The sequence below is a fragment of the Malaclemys terrapin genome, chromosome 2 (genome assembly GCF_027887155.1).
Source record: "Malaclemys terrapin pileata isolate rMalTer1 chromosome 2, rMalTer1.hap1, whole genome shotgun sequence".
NCBI lineage: Eukaryota > Metazoa > Chordata > Testudines > Emydidae > Malaclemys > Malaclemys terrapin.
Genome location: NC_071506.1, coordinates 265,752,871 through 265,770,701, shown reverse-complemented (window position 1 = coordinate 265,770,701; position 17,831 = coordinate 265,752,871). Strand labels below are relative to the sequence as shown.

General features: G+C 37.8%; 1 protein-coding gene across 3 annotated transcripts in view; it reads right to left on the bottom strand.

The window, feature by feature from the left end:
* ESYT2 (extended synaptotagmin 2) overlaps positions 1-17,831 on the bottom strand; it is a 136,251-nt gene that overhangs the window by 78,691 nt on the left and 39,729 nt on the right. For all 3 annotated transcript variants that reach the window (XM_054021081.1, XM_054021082.1, XM_054021083.1), the window contains exons 2-6: positions 15,990-16,031; positions 15,098-15,232; positions 10,605-10,681; positions 3,655-3,727; positions 2,818-2,907 (exon numbers count right to left, since the gene is read on the bottom strand). In XM_054021081.1, the coding sequence (XP_053877056.1) occupies positions 2,818-2,907; positions 3,655-3,727; positions 10,605-10,681; positions 15,098-15,232; positions 15,990-16,031 (417 nt within the window). The remainder of the gene's footprint in view (positions 1-2,817; positions 2,908-3,654; positions 3,728-10,604; positions 10,682-15,097; positions 15,233-15,989; positions 16,032-17,831) is intronic.

The following is a 17,831-nucleotide window of genomic DNA, read 5'->3' as shown; positions in this document are numbered from 1 at the left end:
GCAAGACAGGGTGCTGGGGTCCCGAGCTGGAAGGGAAAGCAGGAGAAGTAGTAGTCTTGGCACATCAGGTGGCAGCTCCGAAGGGGGTTTCTGTGATTCAACCCGTCACAGAGGTTATTGTGGATCTCAAGCTAAATATGAGTCAACAGTGTAACACTGTTGAAAAAAAAAAGCTAACATCATTCTGGGATGTATTAGCGGGAGTGTTGTAAACAAGACATGAGAAGTAATTCTGCTCTACTCCACGCTGATTAGGCCTCAACTGGAGTTTTGTATCCAGTTCGGGGCACCACATTTCAGGAAAGATATGGACAAATTGGCGAAAGTCCAGGGAAGAGCAACAAAAATGATTAAAGGTCTAGAAAACATGACCTATAAGGGAAGATTGAAAACATTGGGTTTGTTTAGTCTGAAGAAGAGAAGACTGAGAGGGGACATGATAACAGTTTTCAAGTACATAAACAGTTGCTACAAGGAGGAGGGAGAGAAATTGTTCTCTTTAACCTCTGAGGATAGGACAAGAAGCAATGGGCTTAAATTGCAGCAGGGGCAGTTTAGGTTGGACATTAGGAAAAATTTTGTAACTGTCAAGGTAGTTAAGCACTGGAATAAATTGCCTAGGGAGATTGTGGAATCTCCATCATTGGAGATTTTTAAGAGCAGGTTAGACAAACACCTGGCAAAGATGGTCTAGATAATACTCTTAATCCTGCCATGAGGGCAGCAGACTGGACTAGATGACGTCTTGAGGTCCCTTCCAGTCCTACGATTCTATGCCAGTTCTGTTTCCTATATCAAGAGTGCCGTTATTCTCACTCTAGCGCCTAGTGCATAGGTGTCCACTATCTCTAAAAGACCATAGTTCACCCAAATGAGACCAGCTAAGGTCCAAAGGAATGCAGAATGAACTACAATCTGAAGGAGATTAGTACCAGACTGTGCCTGTTCTGAGAATAGACTGCTTCACTGTCTATCTGGCACCTTTCACAAGAACTAAATGGGCATGTAAAGACATAGAATTTGGTGGGGGGGATTTAGCCATGTGAATCTCAACTGCTAGATCTTGAGACTCTAAAAAATGTACTACCCTGACCTCATGTCACTCATAAGGTGACCAACACCTTTTAGGAAGGGATTTTAATTGGGATTTGCATCTAATTTAAAATCTTAACTCAAAGGATCTGCATTTACAGCACCTGTTAGCCAAGTAGCCCTGAGCTAACATGAACAAAGGCTCCCACCATCCCAAACACAATGGACAGAGAAAGGTACTGCCTATGACAAAGAAATCCAATTGACAGGGTTTAGTGAGAACATCTGTACTGCTCCATGTGATATCCCTTGTAAGAAACTGGTATATAGTCATGTAGGGCCAGAAGCAGGACATAGGCCATTCATGTCTGAACAACTTAATAACTCTTCCATTTCTGTCCTCTACACTCTTACATTTTTCATGCCAAAGGATAAAAATGCTCCCAAAACCAACAGAACCCCCTAAATCCCTATACTTTTACTCATTTTGGAGAGGGAGTTAATTCTGGGGAGAAATAGAAATAAATTTCCTGACCTCCCACAAAAAGCCAATCAACTTCTTCCAAATACAAAACTGATATTCTTTTAAATTCCAGTCATCCAACGTTGCTTACATGTAGCAGTATTACATGACTCCACCCCCTTATCTTATCATCAATTTATCCTTGAAATATTTCCTTAACATTTTTACATATACCACTGCAATTTTAACCCATATTCCCTTTTACTAGGCACTAATTGTTTGTCCCAGATGAAGCAACCCTGTGAAGGATGACTTCGTAGCTTTATGAGCTGTAAGTCTCCTCAAACAGAACATCTCTAACCAATCTAGATGTAGTAGCATCAGTTGCTCTAAGGCTTTTCCTAGAATGAAAACATACAAATGCTATCTGATTTACAAACTTGCCCTGGAGTGTCCTGTGAACAAACAGTTCTAGAAAATGAGAGACAACAATGAACATTCAGATTCAGAACAGGATAGAAAAAACTATATTCTATTCAAGTCAGAAGAAGAAATGGTGAAAGGGATAAATGGAGAGGCAGTTCTAAGCACAACTCCCAAACCCAAACCATTCTTTTTAGGTGACAGATCTGAGGAACTGTCCCAGATTGAGGTATGATTAGAGAAGGCTTTGGAACAAATTGATAAATTAAACAGCAATAAGTCACCAGGACCAGATGGTATTCCCCCAAGAGTTCTGAAGGAACTCAAATGTGAAACTGCAGAACTACTAACTATAGTTAAAATCAGCCCTGAATTTGCAAAATTGAATATACCTGCTTTTGCAAATATAGACTCCTGCTAGCTGTACAAAAGAAGCGTCTATTTTCATTGTTGTTTGTATGGTACAGAGACATCTTGAAAAGACAAGTGCCTGGAGAAAGGGTAGATTTCTAAAATGTGACTGTACCAACAGTCTGATTTCGAATACAGAAATCAGATTTTAAAATATGTCAAAAAAACTTGACTAACAGGAAAGGTGTTATGTAAATGTTATTGTTCTAAGACCTCTGAATCTAATTTCACTATGAATATAATTCCAAGGTTTAAAAAAAACAAGTCTAGCATTAAAGGCCTTGCAACTTTTGCTAAGTTAATAGTCAAACCTTCTAGATAATGTCCTGTGACAAGATAAGTCCAGGGAATTCTTGTGATGCATACAGAGTCCTTATCTTCAGTCTCTTTCCATCATAAAATCAGAAGAGCTCATTCATTCTTACTATTCTTATTAATATACTAGTCAAAGAGCAGAGCAATGATTCATAGCTAGTTTTTTTACTTACGGGTTTCCTAAGGAAAAAAATAGATAGTGCTCCAATTAAGGGCATGTCTCCAATCAATGGTTCCAGGATAACCCTCATAGTACCATGCATCTGAAGAAAAAAAAGGGGGGGGAAGGATAATGTAATTGACTCCTATCAATCTAGGTACTATATATAGATTAAGTGCACACAGTAGCAAATATACACATAACTGCTTTTTTGAAAGCCTTTCATTATGGGTTAGTTTATGCAAGTGCAGATGGCCCTATACATCACTCAGTCTAACTAAAGCCCTTAACAAGGGGGAGTTAAGTGGTACATAGGTCTTTGTGCAAGTCCACTGTAAACGGATGCATTCACCCTAAATTGTTAAGTCACACTAGCATACTTTTGATTTATATACAACTGATGCTAAACATTCTTAGATGCTACTTTACTACAACTAAATAATAAATGTGGAAATATGTATTTACTCATATGCCACAAAATGCTGCAACAGACATACATGTATAGCAGAGACACAAGTAAATGTGAATCCTTATAAATATACCTTATGAACTAATTCATTCTTAAAATCTTTTACTTTGCCTTCATGCTGTTCTCAGCAGAACATGCCACATGTTTAACATTTATTTCCATATTTGAGAGAATAAATTAACTAGTATGTCAAGAGTATACTAATGAGATTTAAATTATTATGTAACAAAGACCAATGCTATGCAATTCAGAGGTAATAATAAAAGCAAAAGAATTGGTAAATTATATTTTGTGTGTCAACTGGTGAATTGTGTCATGACAAATGTGAGATAATTTGTAAAATTGTGGCTATGGTGAAACAAGAGAAAAACTGAACTTCACCTGTATACTTTTTACACCAGCTCTGCAGAAGAATTTCTTGATCTCCAAATCAATTTCACAATTGCCAACAAAACTGAGGAAAAACAGAAAAACTACAGTACTGTATAAATGTTTTACATTTCTAGACTCTAAAATTGAGACACATATTTAATTGCTAACGCCAGCATTCTTTTCCCAATAACACTAAACATTTCATATGAAACAATTGTGCTTTTCAGAAACAATTATATTCGATATAAAAATAACTATCATTTTAAAGCACAAACACAGAATTTTATCCTGAAGTTAGATTGTAAAATCAGATGGAAGAGGTGTACTCTCATCTTTAAAACTGTATGTAAAAGAGAAAAAAGCAGAAAAGTTATAGTTCTGGGAAATAATGGAAGTACTTATTATGAATACACACTTCCTTTTAGGGGCACGTGTTATACGATAGATTTTCTCATTTGTTGTATGGTGCCATGAGAAAACATTCAGATCTTGAGAAGTATCTTTGATTATTATAGGCAGAGCTAGTAGGGCCATCTCTTATTATAGATGTCTGACACAATTATAGGACCCTGTTTTCAGTTGCTTATAACTTTGCTAAACTAACTATTTGGGCTGAAGTTTTCCATGCTGTCTGACTCAGGCTGAATTGTTCTGGAAAATTGTTCAGCCATTTTCATGAACAAGGCTGGGGAGGAAATCCTTGTTTTGCACATATTACAATTTTTTGGTGACTTTTAATTTAAAAAGCTCTAGCTCAAGAAGGATGCTGATAAATTAGAGAGGGTTCAGAGAAGAGCCACAAGAATGATTAATGGATTAAAAAACATGCTTTTTATAGTGATAGACTCAAGGAGCTCAATCTATGAAGCTTAACAAAGAGAAAGTTAATAATGGGCTCTTCAATCTAGCAGAGAAATGTGTAACACGGTTCAATGGCTGGAAGCTGAAGCTAGACAAATTCAGACAGGGAATAAGGTGCAAATTTTTTAATGGTCAAAGTAATTAACCATGGGAGCAATTTACCAAGGATCTCCATCACTGACAATTTTAAAATCCAGCTTGGATGTTTTTCTAAAAGATATGCTCTATGAATTATTTTGCGGAAGTTCTAAAGCTTGTGCTGTACAGGAGGTCAGACTAGATGATCACAATTATCTCTGTGGCCTTAAAATTTATGACTCCCTCATGATTTGCAATAAGGACTTGCATGTTGGGCACAAAAAAATCACAGTAAAAGAATATTAAGCTTGAAAGTCAAGTAATCAAAAGTCAGGAAATGCCAGAATTAAGGTTGTATGTGCAACCTGAATTTGTGCATATGCATTACAATACAGTCTTTATTTACATGATCACTTACTATTTTTCCATAGAACCACAGCCTCATTCATTTAGCTAGCTGTTCAATATTTTGTTTTCTCTTCATTGTTCAATGAAGGTCTTATTTATAGTACACACTATTAAAACCCTGTTATGAATATAGAATTATTCATTTCCTCATGGGTTTTTTGATGGCACTCCTTGCTATAGTATTGGAGTGCTTCAGATATTAATGAATTTATTTTCACTACACCCCTTTGAATATTACTATCCTCATTATGCAGATCGGAAGCTGAGACACAGAGACATTAAGGTCAAAAATATCCACTAATTTTGGGTGCTCAATTTGAGATACCTAGGACCTGATTTTTCAGAGGACTTAGAATTATATAGCAATTTATAAGTTCAAAGCAGAGCTCCCATTGACTGCAATTTGAGCTGTGTGTTCTCAGCACTCTGCAAATCAGACCCCAGAATCTAAAATCATGCATCCAGAAATGACATAACACACAGTTAGTGATCACCTGTGAAATATTTGGTTTAAGTGACTTGTCTAGCATCAGATAGGAACTCTGTGGCACATCCAGAGATACTATTCCCCAGGGCTGCATTCAACTGTCTTAACCATCTCTTCCAGCAATCCCCTGGCTCATTCACTACACACCTCTCAGCTAGAGCTACAGATGAAACAGGGGTCCTACAGACAACAGCTTCCTTTACTACACAACCCTGATTTATCCCCAGAGCAGGTCCAGCTTGTGCGCTGAGTGAAACAAGGGTCCTATGGAAAAAATAGTACTGAATCACATAATTAAACACTGTATCATAATGCACATGCTAAAAAGAGACCAAATTAAGGTTGTATGGACATTTCCTAATTTTTCAGTGCATGACTTTGCAATCTTAATAATGTTTTTAAATTTTTTTTTTTTGGTGTGTGTAATATATTAGTTTCTTTGTCTTTGTGTCTGTTATAAGAGTTTATCAAAACAAACTGGCCATTAGAAGTAAACAGCACCAAACTGGAAAAAATCAGTAACAAGCTTTAATCTTAAAATATATTAGAGAAAACTTTGCCCTTTAACACGTTTTGCTGGACCCATGTATATGTGACACAGTTAGGCTGTACCATCACCTACTATTTGGAGTCTCATTTAACAAGCACAGTCTATCCAATTGAGATCATAATGGTCCAGAAACATTTAAGACTACTTTAATTTGGAGATCACTAAAGTGACAGAGAGACATGTCACAGTCTAGTGGGGAACACTTTAATCCACAGCCTTTTGATTTCTTAGATATTCATCCACTCGGTGTGTTCCATAAAAGTGCTTTGGGAGTTACTCATAGTATGAAAGAGGAGAATTAATAGACAATAAAGTGTGCAGATTCTTTATCTGGCAAGCCATAACAGTCATTAGTGAGTCAGTATCAGACTAACAGAAGGATTACTGACCTAATGGATTAACATCTCATTTAGATTTTTTGTATCTTTTTCAGTACTTAAATGGCTCTCAACATTTGTGAGCCTTTCAAATAAATTAAAAAGACAATGTTCTCCCTTCCCCGACGAAGCAGATTAAGAAAATGCATCTGTGCTTACCTGAAAATTTCCCTTTTTAGATAATAATAAGGGCTTGTCTACTTGGGGAAGTTTGAATTTACAGCACATTAGCCACTCTGCACTACCTTTCCATATAAGAACATAAGAACTGCAATACTGGGTCAGATCAAAGATCCATCTAGCTCAGTATCCTGTCTTCCGACAGTGGCCAATGCCAGGTGGGTGCCCCAGAGGGAATGAACAGAACAGGTAATCATCAAGTGATCCATCCCGTCATCCATTACAAGATTCTGGCAAATAGAGGCTAGGGACATTATCCGTGCCCATCCTGGCTAATAGCCACTGATGGGCTTATCCTCCATTAATTTATCCAGGTCTTTTTTGAACCCTCTTATAGTCTTGGCCTTCACAACATCCTCTGGCAAAACGCTCCACAGGTTGACTGTGCATTGTGTGAAGAAATACAGAAACTGTTTGAGCAGCATATTCCAGAAGTCTTGAGTTCTTTCTGAGTGTAGCCTCCATTGATTTGAGATCTACCATACCATTCTCTGACTAGAAGGGAAAACCTATAACAGCAGCAGGCTGCAAAAGAGACCCAGTTTGGGAATAAGAGCCATTCAAGAAATATATGTTTGCTGATGATGTTTTAAAGAAAGTCACACCAGTGAACTGGTGGAAGTGACTTAAGCACTTGGATTCAGAGACTGTTGAAGTATAATCTCACTTTTAATAGCAGTAGCTTCTTCTGCCAGTGTAGAAAGAATATTTTCTTCCTTTGGACTAATTCATTCCAAATTGAGAAATCGTTTGGGACCTGAAAAAGCAGGAAAGCTTGTTTTTCTTTTCCAGATTATGAACAAACAGGAAAATGATGGTGAAGATGACTGAGTTAGCTGCAGATGACAATATTTTAAGTTTTTCATATTGACCTGGCTGACATAGTCTATTACATTTTTTTTAAAATATTTCATTTAACTATTTTAGTTAAAAACAATTATAACAAAAACAAACCTGATTTTAAAAAACTTCAATGTTTAACTAAATTCAAAAATTCATATGCTTGTTTTGTTAAAATATTATATATTTGCTGTTGAAGAAAAAAATCCAGAATACAGAACATTGTTGTTTTAGTTAAATAAAACAATTTACATGCCTGTCTGGGGATGTTCTCCTCCTAATACATTATGGCAAGAAAATCCTCAAAATGTTAATGATTAACCTGTTGAATTGGAGATAGTTCACCTCCCAATTATTTCATAAATATCTGCTTCAATTACCTTTGGTAAATTAAATAACCAAACCATCATTCATTTTCTGATATAGCTGTAAAACTAATCTGAAAAGTTTTCAGAATAAATCACCTTAAAAATGTATAGTGTGTACCTTCTAAAAATGAAACCTACACCTATCTCTGAGTTGTGAAGAATATGTATTAAGGTTATAACAACCAACAAAAATTCACTTTTATGTAGAAATCCATGATTAAATCGAGTCTTCCTGACTAGTGATTTAAATCAATTTGATTTAAATCAAATCCACCCTGACAGCAAGCCAAGGTGTGTCTCTACAGTCCCATGCAGACACTGCTACAGCACAGTGAAATTTGCAGAGCAGGGCTTAGCGTGCTGCTACTTCAAAATGTAATACTCCAAGCTGCACTCCAGGACTTTCATTGCATTGTACCACTGTTCATATGGGACCTTACTGTGAAGCAAGCTGGTGTGGAAAGATTCACTTCCTGGCTTGCAACATAGTAGTTTGCGGCATAGCTAAGCCCTAGAGTGAATTAAGGTAATAGTCACAAAGGAACTTTTAGTGTGCAATAAGAATTAATAAATAGGGAATTAGTGGAGAGTAGCCAGTGTACTGTAAATACACCCTCTCTGTTTGAGCTCTAACTTGCCAGGGAGACAAGCCCCAAAGTCCACAAATCCATTACACTGGGTACTTCAGCATGCTTGCACCTTGGGCAGAACCAGATTTGTCAATCACTCGCAACAGAGAAGTGCCCCATCTCCTGATGCGCCCTCCAGCTGAGGAAACTTCCACAGCCAGGATAATTCAAATCTACTTTCCTAAATTCGACTCCGTTAAACACATTTATGGAAAACATTTCTCCTATTGCAGAGCATGGTGAATTCTACATAACAACAACAAACTCAAATCCTTGTATGTTAATTTTCATCTTTATATTGGATCATTTGTTTGTCCGAAGGTGAGCCAGATCCTACACAAAGAAAGGAATTTTCAGATAAGCACAGATACATTTTCCTATTCTTCTTCATGTTAAAGTATACAGATGTGTTTCAGGGGTGGGAAACAGGATTATTCTTTAAATTTGGACAAACAAAATGAGGCAGATTATATATAAATCACTGCCATCTTCACCTGGTCACAAAGGCCTTAAGAAAACTTCTGCAAAAAGAAAGGAAATTACATTGGCTAAGATTGGATGAGCAATATGCAGTATGTGTTTAACTAATGGCTATCTAGCAAATCTCAGTACAGGACACGTGAATATCCTGCTCTGAGATTATCAGTGCTTGTAAAACCTGGACTCTGATGTTAAACTAAAGGAGGAATATTTCTTGAAGTGAATGAATATTATGACAGTTCTGAGGACTACCAGACAGAATTAAATGTGTAACACTAGGTCTCATTAGCGAAAGCTTCCAACTTCAAATAAACTAATCTAATTGGAGATACAGTAGACATCCTGATGGCTGCTAATGTATAGATGTAGGACACCTTCTACATGGCTACAACACTGCATATGACACCTTCTGTCAAAACAGGATGTTTTCTAGGAATTATATTGGGGAAGTTCTATGGCCCGTGTTACACAGGAGGTCAGACTAGATGATCACAATGGTCCCTTCTGGCCTTGTAAACCGTGGAAGGGTTCAATCTGTGCTGTAAAGAGAAGAATGAGGTTCCAACATCATGCTGTATGACCTTGGGAGGTTGGAATAAAGTTGCTGCCCTGAGGAAGTTCTTAAAGTTGGAATTCTTGGAAAACTTGGAAAAGTTGGAAAACTTCCTTTTCTGAACGTGCTGAGAACCTCAGACTACAGAGACCTGAAATTTTTGTCTGGACACTCTTACACTTCCATAATAAGGCCCTCCTGGCGGAAATGAAGGCTATGTTCACGGGTTTAATGTGGTAGTTAAACTATGGACTTTGCAACATCCAGTAGAATAAATTCTACTTGTTGATTTCTCTTTTGGGGTCCATGAGAGTAATAAACCACTACATCTAAGCATTCATCTTAAGCCTATTTGTTCCCGGATGGAGGAATAGTCTTGCAATAGCAGACATCCTCTGTGAGATACAGATATCTGAAAATTCATTGCTAGGTTAATCAAGATTGAAAGCCAGAAAGACATAAATAGTATCACTATGGCTCTCCCATGCCTAAAAAAACACAAGAACGGCCATACTGGGTCAGACTGATGGTCCATTTAGCCCAGTATCCGTCTTCGGAATTGGCCAATGCCTGGTGCTTCAAAGGGAATTAACAGAACAGGCAATCACCTAGTGATCCATCCCCTATCATCCACTCCCAACTTCTAGCAATCAGAGGCTAGGGCAGTGGTCCCCAAACTTTTTACCTTGCATCTCTCCTTATCTTGTCTGCGCCCCCAGAACCAGGAGTGGGGCTGAGTCTCCGGGAGGGGGGGGATGCAGACAGGGGTAAGAGGGCTAAGGCTGGGGCCAGACCTGGGGGTGAGGCTGGGAGCAGAGACCCAAGCCCAGCCCCGGCAGCCAGGGAATTGGGATGACTTGTCATTTTAGAAAAATTCAAGTTATTTTTAAATTGTGTATTCATAAAGCAAACATACAGACTGCTTTAGATAATGACTATATGCACAATTATATTAACAGATACTACGTTTGCGCCACAGCTCAAAGAGCCAGGAAGTGCTTAAAGAACTGAGAATGACCGCCTAACAAATTCAGTTATAAAACCCCCAACAACATGAATGCAGAACCAAAATAAACAAATCATAAATTCTAAAATATTTTTATAATGGATGTGCATGCTCTTATATGATAATAAATAAATAGGATTACCTGATCTGAAGATCCAAAATGATCTGTCTTTTATCTACGTTTTCAGTGTACACTTTTACACCATTTATCCGAAGTGGCTGAAACAATAACAATAAGGTGTCCATTTAAAAATGTTAAACTTTCTTCAAAAATTTGTCATGTTTTGAACCTTATCTTTAACAGAAGGATATAGTATTGAGTAACATAAACAAAGTTGCAGCAGGAATTGCTTACATATTTATTATCTACATTATTTCACCAAAGCATCACAAAAAAATGCAATTTAAAACATATTTGTCAATTTAACACAGTGAAGTAGGAGTGGGAATTTACTGGCCATGTACCCAGCTTCATCCAAGTGCTGCCATGCTGTGGCTCGACAAACCTTGCCAGACCATTCCTGGAAACAGCATCCAGGGCTTAGGTTTCAGGCTTTACCTATATATTTTATGATAAGCCTTTGTTCCCCTTAAAAATCTCTTTCCTGCTTGACAGGGGACATCACTAATCTCCCCCCTCAAAAGAAACATCCCATCACTTCCTTTATCAGGCTTGTTAAAACAGCAGCATTTAATGGAAGCTGACAGGAATCGTATGCAATTTAGAACACTGCAACTCATTCATATCAACCAGCGTGGAGAAGCTGTGATATAGGAGCCTCAAGATTTTTTTTTTTTTTATTTTATTTTTTGCCCGCAGCGTCTGCAAAGTTTTCAGCTCTTGCTGATCTCCAAAGTGAAAGACGAAGATTCAAACTTTAATACCCTGGTATAGCAGAGCAGTGCAATTGGGCCGGTCTACACCAGGTCTGAGAAAAATTAAGAAATTAGACACACGCTGATGAGGCTAAGCAAATAGTTCTGTTTAATGTTCTTTAATGACTGTTTTTACAGATTTTATTTTGTCTGTTTGTAAGTGAGGGTGAGGACCTCTGAATCCTTCCTTACAACTCACAGCAAACTATATTGTTAGAACTAGTTCACTAACCAAAGTTTCCATTTTGGATTTTTCTAAAATAACTAAACTATATCATGAAAAGACTCATTTATGGTAGTTTAAACTTCAACTTTTTTAGTGGAAAGGTAGGATTCCAAGACATTGAAGCTTGTGGTAATTTGAATTGATTTTATAGTTCTATATTGTATTAAAAGGATATGCTGGAATTAATTATGTAAAAATACATGTTCTGTATCTTTCATTCTTACAATTCTTTAATAATACGTGTTCTTATGAGAGAAGACAAAGACCCATCTTGCTATAGCCTCTCTTGGTACATGTAAGAATGTTAATTTTGCCCATGTGCAACTCCTGTGAGCGTGCACACTGAGGGCCTGACCCAAAGACCACTGCCAATGAAAGTCAATATAAACATTCTCACTGATTTCAATAAGCTTTCTATCAAGTCTAGAAATAACACTTATAAAGCAGCTTTCATTTAAAAAAAAAGTCTCGAAGGAATCATATTTCTCCCATCACCCACTTCTGGGTGGAAAGTTTCAGATATACTGCAGAGAGCAACACTACACAAGGAGATCAGTGTAACACTACACAACTGAAACTACAGGGAAAGTTTTCATATGCACAACTTAGTTGTCTGAATTGGAATTTAGCCAGAATGTAAGAATTAACCTCCAGGATTCTTTATATATTACAGTATTATTCTTGTCTTGATCAAAGCCTCGGTTTTGTGTCCCAAATGAAAGACAGCATATTCAACTTCCCAGGGTTCTGACCTTGCACCACTCAGAACACCATGCTCAGACACTGATTCAATACTGACACATATGGAAGAGTCCCACCAATTTATTTATTAACATCACTTCCTGGGTTTTCCTTTCCTGGGTCTCTTCAATCTAAGGGTAGTCTACTACCCAATCCGGTGGGTAGTGATCGATCTAACGGGGATCGATTTCTCTGCCGTCGACTCCGGAACTACACCACGGCAAGAGGCGGAAGCGGAGTCGAGGGGGAGTGGCAGCCATCGATCCCGTGCCGCGAGGACGCGAAGTAAGTGATTCTAAGTCGATCTAAGATACATTGACTTCAGTTACGCTATTCTTGTAGCTGAAGTTGCGTATCTTAGATCGATCCCCCACCCCGCAGTGTAGACCAGGCCTAAGAGCTGACCTTGTTCAGCTTAAACTTTATTATTTACTATTTATATTAGAAATGCACCTTAAGATACCAAGTGAGATCAGGGTTCACTGAGTTAGGTGTTGTACAAGCACATAGTAAGATTCTCTGGCTCAAAAAGCAAGACAGATAAAAGTTGGAGGAAAGAAAGCATTATCATCCCCATTTTACAGAATGAAGTCAGAGAGACTGACTTACATCGCCAGGGAGACTGTAGCAGCACTGGAAGCTGAACCTCAGATCTCCCGATTCCCAGTGGGCATGATGGGAGAAAAGGAGAAGCAAGCACTTTGAAATCCCCAATGAAAACCCTTCTTCGCACTCATGATAGGTTGAAAGAACAATGTAGGACTTTTCCACACAAAAAAAGTATATTAAAGTTGATGTTTAAAATCAAATTTACACAAGTTAAGAAGGAAGGTACTGTACATCTGGGGTCAGGCTTGAGTTATGAGGGATTACAAGTGTCAGTTACAAGGTTCATAAGATATATACATAGTACATAACCAGCATAGACCCAGATTGGGATGCAGGAGTTTTTAAAACATCTCATAAGTGGATAAGTGATCTCAGGTAGGCCACCCACAGAATGTATTTAGAGTCCAAGTCAGTACTGGTGTAGTGAATAAATACTTGGGGGAAGGGGACACGTCCCTTGGTTTGTCAGGGAAGGAAGGAAGTGGGTTATTTCCCTGACCGGCGTTCTCAATTACTCGACCTGGTACTGACGGTGTCCCACGGTGTCCCATGATGTGCTCTGTGTTACTACATCCTCAACTGCTCTACAACTCCACTTGACACAGATGAGCATAAGCATATTGGTTACTCTAACCCATCTTTGTATTTCCCCAATCTGAAAGGCTACTGGAGGTCATTCTAGACTTTGTTGTAATTCAAAGGAGTCTCAGAGAAGCTCAATTTCATTTGGCTGGAACAATCCCAAAGGGCTCCACAGCTGGGACTCCTAGAGGGTAGCATGCTCTGGCCATGCCATGCCTTCTCTGCAAGCCAGAGATTCAGCCTTGCCAGAGGAATACCCAGCTGACTGTTAAGGAAGCTGTACAGACCATTTGTGTCATTGACATAGTGCAAAGTGGCCAGAGCAGTGCCCAGGATCTGATCCTTTTAATTATCAGCATTGAGGTTCTAAGAAATGGAAATATAAACAAACCAGAACTATCAAAGAAGCAACAGAAGTCTTCTGAAGAGCTCTTGACAGTCCAGCAGACAGAGGAATTTTGGTGTGTTCTGCAACTTTATGAGTTAAAGTGGCAATATGAATCAGGATCCTATCCTTAAAATTCAATGAATATATAAGCAAGATTTCATTCTCTCTAAATTAGACTGGAAGTATGCTGTCAAATATTTTCTCTACATTGTTACCTCTATATCTGAGCTTCTCCTATGACTTTACACTGGAGGCTGAGACCAAATTCATTCACTCATTTAAATTCACTGAAGTCAATAGAGAAACACAAGGAATGAATTTGACTTTCAAACACTGTCAGACTCATGAAAAGGGGAAGGGTAATATTTGTTCAAGATAAGGGGGAAGAAAATTGTAAGCATCAATTATTGACTGCCTAAAAAGCTTGTTACACAAGTTCTTATATATGCTTTACAATCTTTTTATTTTTTGTTTTTACTTCATTATAGCTACATTATACTAGCAATCATCCACCTAACCAACCACAATGAGACATTAATAGCCACACCACACAAAGCTGGAATGAAGATTCTGCTGTGTAAGGAAATAGGGGTGAGTGTAATTCCTTCTTCAAGAACGTAACTCACAGTAGTGTAGTACTTTAGCACAACAGTAGCATTATACATACTCAACCAACGTACTAGTGCTCCCCACTGAAATCATAGGCCTTACACTAGTCTTTTTTGCCCAAAATTTGTTACCAATGGGATCAGCAGTGATAATTTTTTTTAAATTAACAAAGCAAATAAGATTCCTCCGCCTAAATTATCGTTTAAGCCTACTGAGTTAATTTAAAAAGGTATTATTGAGAGGCTTACATTTAATTATGTTAATATCAGAATCCTTTAAGATTAAGGATTACTCTTTGCCATTCTCCCACAAGTGGGATAATCTTTCCACAATGGTGACCTTAGATCAAAAGGCAGCATTAAATTTGCCTCCCAAGTCACACACATATGTATTTTAATATTTATATTATAATAGCACCCAGAGGCCCTTAACAGGACTTCATTGTGCTGGGTGCTGCACAAACACATTCAAAGACATAATCTGCCCCTGAGAATTTACAATCAAATGTCACCAAAAGCCCTTACTTGTGTAAATTCATGTATCATGTTAAAAAGCAAGCAAGAGAGAGACACATTTAAAAACTCATATGTTAGAAGAAACTGACCTGGTGACCTATATCAATCTTTGTGAAACTGAAGGTACTAAGGTGGTTGTTTGCTCCTCTCACAGCGGGTTCTATCGTTTCTCTGAAAAGTTTCTCAATAAACTGGCAAATAAAAGGCCATAAGTGTTTTACAGTCTGAGGAAAAAGAAATAAAGATTGTATTGAACAGTTAAGAACATACATATTTGTATTATTTCAACATGCGTCAACGGAGAAAGTCTTCAAAGCAAAAGATTTTTTTAAATATAATACAACTCTTCTCTCTGCCATTTGCCAAGAGATCCCTCACTTCTGCATTTCCTACCACATGGAAAAGCCTTCTTGGACCAGTGTCTCAATTCTCCATCTATTTTCATATCTTGTTTAAGAACTTTTTTGCCCATTACTATACATATTAATTTCTCTATTCTAATATTTACTATTACTAAAATATTGTTCTGGGATACACTTTGAATGAAAGACCCTACACCAACTGAAGGTGCATTGTTCTGTGTTTTATTTTATTTTATACACATGGCACTTCAAAGTTCTGTTCACTTATAAAACAAATACAAAATTGGTTAATTTGTATATGGTACATTAGGACACGAGCCAAGCAAAAAGGTAAATTTATGCTTAGAATCTGCAGTTGACTGTCCATAAGTCTGATTTAAATTATTTTAATGCAGATTGAAATGGATCACTCTGTTCAAGAATGGCAGATCATGATTTAGTACTATTACACTGGCATCACAATTATCAACTAAAGAAAGATTGGCCCTTGGTTTACACAAACTGTATTTAGTGTGTGGGGTACAGATCTGTACATTGATCAACTGCCAAAACATCAAATGTAAAAGGACAATAAATATTTTATCCTCAAGTCCATCAGCTATCTGGAAGAACATCTTACCTTATTTAGCCATTCTGCCCTTTCTGTATCTGGAAAATGAACCTAAGGAGAAAGGAAAAGAAAAAAAAAAGCAATTACTACAAGCACACTTAATTAATGAAAATACAATGTAAAAATGACAAGTAGATATGGTACTATTAGGAGCAATAAATTTAATATCTGGAACTGGTACAAAGAACCACTAATTATCCAGGACCCAAGATTCATAATAAGAATGTATAAACGTGGTTAAATAGTTGAAGTAAATGTCAATTAAAAAATTGTAAACCAGGTAAATACACACTCATGTATACTCCATAGTACAGGTGTGTAGGAAGTGTTGTTTTAGCACAGTGTAAATGATAGTGTGAGACCAATAAATACAACAGTCAAGTCCACAGCGAGATTAGTCAATACAACATGCCTCTCAGTTTTAAGGACACTGTACAAGGGTAACTTCTCTTTTGGGTATTTTGTAAGAGACCAGAATACTAGCTGATGATTTTGAAAAATGACTTGTCTGGTGGTTATTAAGACCTCAAAAAACTGAAGTGAGAAAGAATGAGGTATGCTCATTGGGAGCAAGAACAATCGTACACAAATCTCAGTTTCTACTTTTGAAAAAGAATTAAGCAACTATGGATGTTAAATACATGCCAAATCATGCTCTGCACTGCTTCCATGAAAAAGGATGGACTGATTTTTTTTAATTTAAGTGATTTTGCAGGTATTTCAAGATATTTAAATAAGATTTTTATTTATATGTTTCTAGTTCTTTACTTTGCTCTCACTTTACAGTCTAAAATTGCCTCTACTCTCTGTTCCTCCTCCCAAGCCTCAGAGGTAGGGAGACTTTGTCTGGGCCAGTAGGGGAAAGAAAAGCGGTGGCCCCTCTAAGGATTGACACACACACACCACCACCACCCTCCTCATGGGCACTCTGCCTACTTGTGACCTGGAGGAGTTCTGTGACTGTTTGGCTTGAAGTGTGAAGCTGTCATGCACCAAAGGGGAGGATTTATAAACCCTTTCCCCAGCCCCTACTTCCAGGTTACAGATTCTCAGGAACATTAGGGTGACTAGTAAGAATCCCCAGTGGGGACTGACTGGAAGTCACCCCAAGAAGTGTAGCAGAGGCAGCAAGTGTAGCAGAACACATGGGGAAGCAGTGGCCCTGAGGTTGGGACACTTATGCACAGTCAGGCCCAAAGCTTTCCCCTCTTTGTGGCGATGACATGAACCCTGACTGGTTCTCCCTCCTTATGAGGTCCTATGGAAGGGTGTCTAGGTAAGTAGCAATGTAGGATTAGGTAGTACTTATTCTGCTATAAAGTGAAGTTCAGCGCTGTGGGTTCAAATTCCACTAGGAAGTTTTTCAAAGCATGTCCTGAATTTTTAAAAAGTTTGTAAGAAGCTTCTGGGGGCCAGAAGAGTGAGGAAACAAATGATGGTGAGTGGAGATGCCAAACACACCACACATGCTGCAATTAAGTGGTGGCAGAAGAGATTGCTCTGATTGCCTCTCTTTTAACTATTGTTATGTGAATGTACATGTGTGGTTTTGATACAAAAAATTATGTAGCTCTGACATTCTTAAAGTTACAAATATTGACCCCAGCGTCAAAGTTTTGGGAATCCCTTTTCTCCAGGAAAAAAAAATTCTTTTTTTAATGCACCACTGAAATTTGTCCAGTATAATCATTACACTTAGCAGATATGTACCCTGGAATTACAAACATGGGTAGATTTTTTCTGCCTTTTTGTATATTTGTTTGTTCTTTAAGTAAATCTCTGAACCTCACTAGGCTTTCACTAAGAGGCTATGTGTTCAATATAGATTTCCTATATAAAGAATTTAAGTGC